The 10266-nt window shown below is 55.4% G+C and overlaps 1 protein-coding gene across 1 annotated transcript in view; it reads left to right on the forward strand.

The window, feature by feature from the left end:
- Nucleotides 1–4359, forward strand: part of LOC147110091 (maternal B9.10 protein-like) — a 22540-nt gene extending 18181 nt beyond the window's left edge. The window contains exons 4-5 of the mRNA XM_086004044.1: nt 188–395; nt 3226–4359. Coding sequence (XP_085860170.1) covers nt 188–395; nt 3226–3429 — 412 coding nt within the window. The 3' untranslated portion in view covers nt 3430–4359. The remainder of the gene's footprint in view (nt 1–187; nt 396–3225) is intronic.
- The last annotated feature ends 5907 nt before the right edge of the window (nt 4360–10266 follow it).

Here is a 10266-nt window from a genome sequence, read left to right on the forward strand (position 1 = left end):
TTGTGTCTGTCTCTCTCTCTCTGTTCTCTCTCTCTGTCTCTCTCTCTGCGTACGGGGACACATTCCCGGGGATGTGTTCTGCCAGTGTGTGTGGGTGTCTTGCGGTTTGTGAGCGGCTGTTGACTGGTGTGTCTGGGACGAACCAGTTGAACTGACTCACTCAAAGCCTGCTGCTGGTTTGCTCTAGGTCTGGAGAGGGCAGCCACCCGTTCACCGTCGCTCAGTTTCAAAGAGATACCAGCAAGGTGGGATCGCCGAACTCGGAGCGAGGCAGCGACTCCTCGGAGTGCAGTACGTCCGACTACCACTCGGGCACCTCGTCCGACGAGGAGGAGAGCGGCACGGGGCAAACGCCCGAGAAAATAGCAGCAAAAGCAGCTGAGACAACACGGCAGGTAAAGAGGACATAAGGCACGGGCGGGTTGGGGGCCTCCAGACTCCCACCCTCCGTGAACTCCAGCCCCTACAACCCTCCCTATCTCTGTAACCTCCTCCAGCCCCCTACAACCCTCCCTATCTCTGTAACCTCCTGCAGCCCCCTACAACCCTCCCTATCTCTGTAACCTCCTCCAGCCCCTACAACCCTCCCTATCTCTGTAACCTCCTCCAGCCCCTACAACCCTCCCTATCTCTGTAACCTCCTCCAGCCCCCTACAACCCTCCCTATCTCTGTAACCTCCTGCAGCCCCCTACAACCCTCCCTATCTCTGTAACCTCCTCCAGCCCCTACAACCCTCCCTATCTCTGTAACCTCCTCCAGCCCCTACAACCCTCCCTATCTCTGTAACCTCCTCCAGCCCCTACAACCCTCCCTATCTCTGTAACCTCCTCCAGCCCCTACAACCCTCCCTATCTCTGTAACCTCCTCCAGCCCCTACAACCCTCCCTATCTCTGTAACCTCCACCAGCCCCTACAACCCTCCCTATCTCTGTAACCTCCTCCAGCCCCTACAACCCCTCCCTATCTCTGTAACCTCCTCCAGCCCCTACAACCCTCCCTATCTCTGTAACCTCCTCCAGCCCCCTACTACCCTCCCTATCTCTGTAACCTCCTCCAGCACCCTACAACCCTCCCTATCTCTGTAACCTCCTCCAGCCCCTACAACCCTCCCTATCTCTGTAACCTCCTCCAGCCCCTACAACCCTCCCTATCTCTGGAACCTCCTCCAGCCCCTACAACACTCCCTATCCCTGTAACCTCCTCCAGCCCCTACAACCCTCCCTATCTCTGTAACCTCCACCAGCCCCTACAACCCTCCCTATCTCTGGAACCTCCTCCAGCCCCTACAACCCTCCCTATCTCTGTAACCTCCACCAGCCCCTACAACCCTCCCTATCTCTGGAACCTCCTCCAGCCCCTACAACCCTCCCTATCTCTGTAACCTCCACCAGCCCCTACAACCCTCCCTATCTCTGGAACCTCCTCCAGCCCCCTACAACCCTCCCTCTCTCTGTAACCTCCTCCGGCCCCTACAACCCTCCCCTATCTCTGTAACCTCCTCCAGCCCCTACAACCCTCCCTATCTCTGTAACCTCCTGCAGCCCCCTACAACCCTCCCTATCTCTGTAACCTCCTCCAGCCCCTACAACCCTCCCTATCTCTGTAACCTCCTCCAGCCCCTACAACCCTCCCTATCTCTGTAACCTCCTCCAGCCCCTACAACCCTCCCTATCTCTGTAACCTCCTCCAGCCCCTACAACCCTCCCTATCTCTGTAACCTCCTCCAGCCCCTACAACCCTCCCTATCTCTGTAACCTCCACCAGCCCCTACAACCCTCCCTATCTCTGTAACCTCCTCCAGCCCCTACAACCCTCCCTATCTCTGTAACCTCCTCCAGCCCCTACAACCCTCCCTATCTCTGTAACCTCCTCCAGCCCCCTACTACCCTCCCTATCTCTGTAACCTCCTCCAGCACCCTACAACCCTCCCTATCTCTGTAACCTCCTCCAGCCCCCTACAACCCTCCCTATCTCTGTATCCTCCTCCAGCCCCTACAACCCTCCCTATCTCTGTAACTTCCTCCAGCCCCTACAACAGTCCCTATCTCTGTAACCTCCTCCAGCCCCTACAACCCTCCCCTATCTCTGTAACCTCCTCCAGCCCCTACAACCCTCCCTATCTCTGTAACCTCCTCCAGCCCCTACAACCCTCCCTATCTCTGTAACCTCCACCAGCCCCTACAACCCTCCCTATCTCTGTAACCTCCTCCAGCCCCTACAACCCTCCCTATCTCTGTAACCTCCTCCAGCCCCTACAACCCTCCCTATCTCTGTAACCTCCTCCAGCCCCCTACTACCCTCCCTATCTCTGTAACCTCCTCCAGCACCCTACAACCCCTCCCTATCTCTGTAACCTCCTCCAGCCCCCTACAACCCTCCCTATCTCTGTATCCTCCTCCAGCCCCTACAACCCTCCCTATCTCTGTAACTTCCTCCAGCCCCTACAACAGTCCCTATCTCTGTAACCTCCTCCAGCCCCCTACAACCCTCCCTATCTCTGTAACCTCCTCCAGCACCTACAACCCTCCCTATCTCTGTAACCTCCTCCAGCCCCCTACAACCCTCCCTATCTCTGTATCCTCCTCCAGCCCCTACAACCCTCCCTATCTCTGTAACTTCCTCCAGCCCCTACAACCCTCCCTATCTCTGTATCCTCCTCCAGCCCCTACAACCCTCCCTATCTCTGTAACCTCTTCCAGCCCCTACAACGGTCCCTATCTCTGAAAACTCTCCCTCCCAGCCCCTACAACCCTCCCTACCTCTGTAACATCCTCCAGCCCCCTACACCCCTCCTTATCTCTGTAACCTCCTCCAGCACCTCCAACCCTCCCCATCTCTGCGCTCCTCCGATTATGGCCTCTTGTCCATCCCCCCGATTTCCATCGCTCCACCATTGGCGGCCGTGCCTTCAGCCGCCTGGGTTCTGAGCTCCTAAACAGTTGTTGTGATCTGGAACGCGCTGCCTGAAAGGGCGGTGGAAGCAGATTCAATAGTAACTTTCAAAAGGGGAATTGGAGAAAAACTTGAAGGGGAAAAATTCACAGAGCTGTGGGGAAAGAGCAGGGGGGAGTGGGCCGAATTGGAGAGCTCGTTCAAAGAGCCGGCACAGGCACGATGGGCCGAATGGCCTCCTCCTGTGCTGTTTCCTTCTCTTTTAGAGCAAATAAAATGAGAAGTTATTATTTCTCGTATTGTTTCACCGTTTCAATGTTCGTTTATTTCAGGTGCCTGAGTATTTCTACCAGCCTGCTGCCACCTGGCCTGCGTACACTCACAAGCTGGTGCAGTACGCCACCTTCTACCAGCCCGTGCCCCTCATCAGCTACTACCTGCTGCCCAAGTTGGACAAGGCCCCCCGGCCTCCTCCGGGCTTCCCCCTACCCCAGGGGCTCCCGTACCGCACCAACACCGGCAAACGGCGGAAGTGACCAGGATCCAGACCGGCCCCGAGGGATCGGATACATCACCGGCACCGCGCTGTGCCCTAACCCCCCCCCCCCCGCACCGCACTCTTTCCCCCCCCCCACCCCCCAACCACCGCGCTCAGCCTGCACGCGCTTGCTCGCTTTGCACTCACGCTCACGAGCGAGGCTGCAAGTGTGTAATGTCTAAACATGTGTGTGTGTCTGAGAGTGAGTCTGTGTGTCTGTGTGTCTGTGAGCGAGTGTGTGCGCTTGCGAGGGTGTGCGCATGCAAGCGAGAGAGAGAGAGTGTGAGAGAGAGTGAGTGTGCAAGAGAGTGTGTCTGAGTGCGAGAGAGTGAGAGTGTGTGTCGGAGTGTGAGTGTGTGAGTCTGTCTGAGTGTGAGAGAGAGAATGGGTGTCCGTCTGAATGAGAGAGAGAGAGAGTGTGTCTGCCTGAGTGTGAGAGAGAGAGAGTGAGTGTGTCCGAGTGTGTGAGAGTGAGTGTGTCGGAGTGTGAGTGTGTGAGTCTGTCTGAGTGTGAGAGAGAGAATGGGTGTCCGTCTGAGTGAGAGAGAGAGAGAGAGAGAGTGAGTGTGTCCGAGTGTGTGAGAGAGAGAGAGTGAGTGTGTCCGAGTGTGAGAGAGAGAGTGAGTGTGTCCGAGTGTGAGAGTGAGTGTGTGTGTGTGTAAGGTTCACACTACTGCTCGAATGCTTGTCTGTAAATATTTTATATATAATTGAGCCAGTCTGTGTTTTGTAAATCTAGTTGTTCAGATGTGTCGGAGAATATGAGGCGCATCTGAAGTGCCTCACAGTGATTGTTATTTAGAATGTTTACAGTGGAGAGTTGCGATTTCCCAGGGCCTCTGTTAATATGTCGATGTTGAATTAACTAATAATGGGTCTGGTCTGTCGACACGGCCTGTATAATATATATATATATCTATGTATATAATGTTTTGTACACTTCTTACATTTCCTGCTCCTGATCGCTGTGCTGGCTGGCCGGCCGCTCTCCTCTCGGGTTAAGGGGTTTAGCTGCGATGCCCGCCACGGTCTAATAGCCCATCTATGCCCACCGCGCGAGGCACCGGTCGGGAGCTGGTGCCCGGGCGAGAAAACTGGCAATGAAAGAGAATGCACGCACCGTTTAAATGATTATTTACTCCGGGTGTGGTCTCGCCAAGGCCCTGTACGACTGCGGTGAGACGTCCTTGCTCCTGTACTCCTGGGGGAGCTGGCTTGCCGTGCCATTGGTGCATTGGCCCTGTCATCCTCTCCGCTGCCACCATGGCTCTCCACGCTCTCATCTCTGCCCAACTGTGATTGGTGCCCTCATCTCCGCCCAACTGTGATTGGTGCTTCCCTATCTCTCCCCAACTGTGATTGGTGCTCCCCTATCTCTCCCCATCAGTGATTGGTGCTCCCCTATCTCTCCCCAACTGTGATTGGTGCTCCCCTATCTCTCCCCAACTGTGATTGGTGCTCCCCTATCTCTGCCCAACTGTGATTGGTGCTCCCCTATCTCTCCCCAACTGTGATTGGTGCTCCCCTATCTCTCCCCATCAGTGATTGGTGCTCCCCTATCTCTCCCCAACTGTGATTGGTGCTCCCCTATCTCTCCCCAACTGTGATTGGTGCTCCCCTATCTCTCCCCAACTGTGATTGGTGCTCCCCTATCTCTCCCAAACTGTGATTGGTGCTCCCCTATCTCTCCCCAACAGTGATTGGTGCTCCCCTATCTCTGCCCAACTGTGATTGGTGCCCTCATCTCTCCCCAACTGTGATTGGTGCTCCCCTATCTCTGCCCAACAGTGATTGGTGCTCCCCTATCTCTCCCCAACTGTGATTGGTGCTCCCCTATCTCTCCCCAACAGTGATTGGTGCTCCCCTATCTCTCCCCAACTGTGATTGGTGAGCCCCTATCGCTGCCCATCAGTGATTGGTGCTCCCCTATCTCTCCCCAACTGTGATTGGTGCTCCCCCATCACTCCCCATCAGTGATTGGTGCTACCCTATCTCTGCCCAACTGTGATTGGTGCTCCCCTATCTCTCCCCAACAGTGATTGGTGCTCCCCTATCTTTGCCCAACTGTGATTGGTGCTCCCCTATCTCTCCCCAACTGTGATTGGTGCTCCCGTATCTCTCCCCAACTGTGATTGGTGCTCCCCTATCTCTCCCCAACTGTGATTGGTGCTCCCCTATCACTCCCCAACTGTGATTGGTGCTCCCCTATCTCTCCCCATCAGTGATTGGTGCCCCCCTATCTCTCCCCATCAGTGATTGGTGCCCCCCTATCTCTCCCCAACAGTGATTGGTGCTCCCCTATCTCTGCCCAACTGTGATTGGTGCCCTCATCTCTCCCCAACTGTGATTGGTGCTCCCCTATCTCTCCCCAACTGTGATTGGTGCTCCCCTATCTCTCCCCAACTGTGATTGGTGCTCCCCTATCTCTGCCCAACTGTGATTGGTGCCCTCATCTCTCCCCAACTGTGATTGGTGCTCCCCTATCTCTGCCCAACAGTGATTGGTGCTCCCCTATCTCTCCCCAACTGTGATTGGTGCTCCCCTATCTCTCCCCAACAGTGATTGGTGCTCCCCTATCTCTGCCCAACTGTGATTGGTGCCCTCATCTCTGCCCAACTGTGATTGGTGCCCTCATCTCTGCCCAACTGTGATTGGTGCCCTCATCTCTGCCCAACTGTGATTGGTGCTCCCCTATCTCTCCCCAACTGTGATTGGTGCTCCCCTATCTCTCCCCAACAGTGATTGGTGCTCCCCTATCTCTCCCCAACTGTGATTGGTGCTCCCCTATCTCTCCCCAACTGTGATTGGTGCTCCCCTATCTCTCCCCAACTGTGATTGGTGCTCCCCTATCACTCCCCAACTGTGATTGGTGCTCCCCTATCTCTCCCCAACAGTGATTGGTGCTCCCCTATCTCTCCCCAACTGTGATTAGTGCTCCCCTATCCCTCCCCAACTGTGATTGGTGCCCCCCTATCTCTGCCCAACTGTGATTGGTGCTCCCCTATCTCTCCCCAACTGTGATTGGTGCTCCCCTATCTCTCCCCAACTGTGATTGGTGCTCCCCTATCTCTCCCCAACAGTGATTGGTGCTCCCCTATCTCTCCCCAACTGTGATTGGTGCTCCCCTATCTCTCCCCATCAGTGATTGGTGCTCCCCTATCTCTCCCCAACTGTGATTGGTGCGCCCCTATCTCTGCCCATCAGTGATTGGTGCTCCCCTATCTCTCCCCAACTGTGATTGGTGCTCCCCTATCTCTCCCCAACAGTGATTGGTGCTCCCCTATCTCTCCCCAACTGTGATTGGTGCTCCCCTATCTCTCCCCAACAGTGATTGGTGCTCCCCTATCTCTCCCCAACAGTGATTGGTGCTCCCCTATCTCTCCCCAACTGTGATTGGTGCTCCCCTATCTCTCCCCAACTGTGATTGGTGCTCCCCTATCTCTCCCCAACAGTGATTGGTGCTTCCCTATCTCTCCCCAACAGTGATTGGTGCTCCCCTATCTCTCCCCAACTGTGATTGGTGCTCCCCTATCTCTCCCCAACAGTGATTGGTGCTCCCCTATCTCTGCCCAACAGTGATTGGTGCTCCCCTATCTCTCCCCAACAGTGATTGGTGCTCCCCTATCTCTCCCCAACTGTGATTGGTGCTCCCCTATCTCTCCCCAACTGTGATTGGTGCTCCCCTATCTCTCCCCAACTGTGATTGGTGCCCCCCTATCTCTCCCCAACAGTGATTGGTGCTCCCCTATCTCTGCCCAACTGTGATTGGCGCTCCCCTATCTCTCCCCAACTGTGATTGGTGCCCCCCTATCTCTCCCCAACTGTGATTGGTGCTCCCCTATCTCTCCCCAACTGTGATTGGTGCTCCCCTATCTCTGCCCAACTGTGATTGGTGCTCCCCTATCTCTCCCCAACTGTGATTGGTGCTCCCCTATATCTCCCCAACTGTGATTGGTGCTCCCCTATCTCTCCCCAACTGTGATTGGTGCTCCCCTATCTCTCCCCAACTGTGATTGGTGCTCCCCTATCTCTCCCCAACTGTGATTGGTGCCCCCTATCTCTGCCCAACAGTGATTGGTGCTCCCCTATCTCTCCCCAACTGTGATTGGTGCTCCCCTATCTCTCCCCAACTGTGATTGGTGCTCCCCTATCTCTCCCCAACTGTGGTTGGTGCTCCCCTATCTCTCCCCAACTGTGATTGGTGCCCCCCTATCTCTCCCCAACTGTGATTGGTGCTCCCCTATCTCTGCCCATCAGTGATTGGTGCTCCCCTATCTCTCCCCAACTATGATTGGTGCTCCCCTATCTCTCCCCAACTGTGATTGGTGCTCCCCTATCTCTCCCCAACTGTGATTGGTGCTCCCCTATCTCTCCCCAACTGTGATTGGTGCTCCCCTATCTCTCCCGCCAACTGTGATTTGTGCTCCCCTATCTCTCCTCAACTGTGATTGGTGCTCCCCTATCTCTGCCTAACAGTGATTGGTGCTCCCCTATCTCTCCCCATCAGTGATTGGTGCCCCCCTATCTCTCCCCAACTGTGATTGGTGCCCCCTATCTCTCCCCAACTGTGATTGGTGCTCCCCTATCTCTCCCCAACTGTGATTGGTGCTCCCCTATCACTCCCCAACTGTGATTGGTGCCCCCTATCTCTCCCCATCAGTGATTGGTGCTCCCCTATCTCTCCCCAACTGTGATTGGTGCTCCCCTATCACTCCCCAACTGTGATTGGTGCCCCCTATCTCTCCCCATCAGTGATTGGTGCTCCCCTATCTCTGCCCAACTGTGATTGGTGCCCCCTATCTCTGCCCAACTGTGATTGGTGCTCCCCTATCACTCCCCAACTGTGATTGGTGCCCCCCTATCTCTCCCCAACTGTGATTGGTGCCCCCCTATCTCTCCCCAACTGTGATTGGTGCTCCCCTATCTCTCCCCAACTGTGATTGGTGCCCCCCTATCTCTGCCCAACTGTGATTGGTGCTCCCCTATCTCTCCCCAACTGTGATTGGTGCTCCCCTATCTCTCCCCAACTGTGATTGGTGCTCCCCTATCTCTCCCCAACTGTGATTGGTGCTCCCCTATCTCTCCCCAACTGTGATTGGTGCTCCCCTATCACTCCCCAACTGTGATTGGTGCTCCCCTATCTCTCCCCAACTGTGATTGGTGCTCCCCTATCTCTGCCCAACTGTGATTGGTGCGCCCCCTATCTCTGCCCAACTGTGATTGGTGCTCCCCTATCTCTCCCCAACTGTGATTGGTGCTCCCCTATCTCTGCCCAACTGTGATTGGTGCTCCCCTATCTCTCCCCAACTGTGATTGGTGCTCCCCCATCACTCCCCATCAGTGATTGGTGCTCCCCTATCTCTCCCCATCAGTGATTGGTGCTCCCCTATCTCTCCCCAACTGTGATTGGTGCTCCCCTTTCTCTCCCCAACTGTGATTGGTGCTCCCCTATCTCTCCCCAACTGTGATTGGTGCTCCCCTATCTCTCCCCAACTGTGATTGGTGCTCCCCTATCCCTCCCCAACTGTGATTGGTGCTCCCCTATCTCTCCCCAACAGTGATTGGTGCTCCCCTATCTCTCCCCAACTGTGATTGGTGCTCCCCTATCTCTCCCCAACTGTGATTGGTGCTCCCCTATCTCTCCCCAACTGTGATTGGTGCTCCCCTATCTCTCCCCAACAGTGATTGGTGCTCCCCTATCTCTCCCCAACTGTGATTGGTGCTCCCCTATCTCTCCCCAACAGTGATTGGTGCTCCCCTATCTCTGCCCAACAGTGATTGGTGCTACCCTATCTCTGCCCAACAGTGATTGGTGCTCCCCTCTCCCCCATCAGTGATTGGTGCTCCCCTCTCCCCCATCAGTGATTGATGCTCCCCTCTCCCCCATCAGTGATTGGTGCTCCCCTCTCCCCCATCAGTGATTGGTGCTCCCCTATCTCTGCCCAGCAGTGATTGGTGCTCCCCTCTCCCCCATCAGTGATTGGTGCTTCGCCCCCCACCCATGCTCCAGGGACACGAGCCCCCCCAGTGAGTGAGCGGACGCCCCTCGCCTGGACCCTCGCCTGCTCCCGTTCTCTCCCAGCCTTTACAAATATTCGGGAGAAAAATCGCAAGTGGACCGACACAGTGTTCCTGCTCCCCAATTTGGAGAGGTTTTTTTTTTTAGAAAACTCGCTATTTATTGCCCGTCCCGTTAACTATTTATTCGAGCGATGCCGAGGACCCTCGAGAGTTTGTGCTGGCTGTCTCGCTCATCAGCCTTTGTTCTGTTCTGTGTGTAAAAGAAATTAAACCACTACTTACAAAAAAAATAATCGTGGTGCCCTGTGTGTTTCTGGAACGGTTGGAATAATGAGTCTCGCTCTCGCAGTCCGCTTTTATTTGTTCCTGGGATGTGGGCGTCGCTGGCAAGGCCGGCATTTATTGCCCATCCCTAATTGCCCTCGAGAAGGTGGTGGTGAGCCGCCTTCTTGAACCGCTGCAGTCCATGTGGTGAAGGTACTCCCACAGTGCTGTTAGGGAGGGAGTTCCAGGATTTTGACCCAGAGACGATGAAGGAATGGCCGATATATTTCCAAGTCGGCATGGTGTGTGACTTGGAGGGGAACTTGGAGGTGGTGGTGTTCCCATGCGCCTGCTGCCCTTGTCCTTCTAGGTGGAAGAGGTGGCGGGTTTGGGAGGTGCTGCCGAAGAAGCCTTGGCGAGTTGCTGCAGTGCATCTTGTAGATGGTACACACTGCAGCCACGGTGCGCCGGTGGTGGAGGGAGTGAATGTTTAAGGTGGTGGATGGGGTGCCAATCAAGCGGGGCTGCTTTATCCTGAATGGTGTCGAGC

This window comes from Somniosus microcephalus, chromosome 12 (genome assembly GCF_052327205.1).
Source record: "Somniosus microcephalus isolate GS21.2 chromosome 12, FLI_Smic_1.0, whole genome shotgun sequence".
In the NCBI taxonomy this organism is placed as follows: domain Eukaryota; kingdom Metazoa; phylum Chordata; class Chondrichthyes; order Squaliformes; family Somniosidae; genus Somniosus; species Somniosus microcephalus.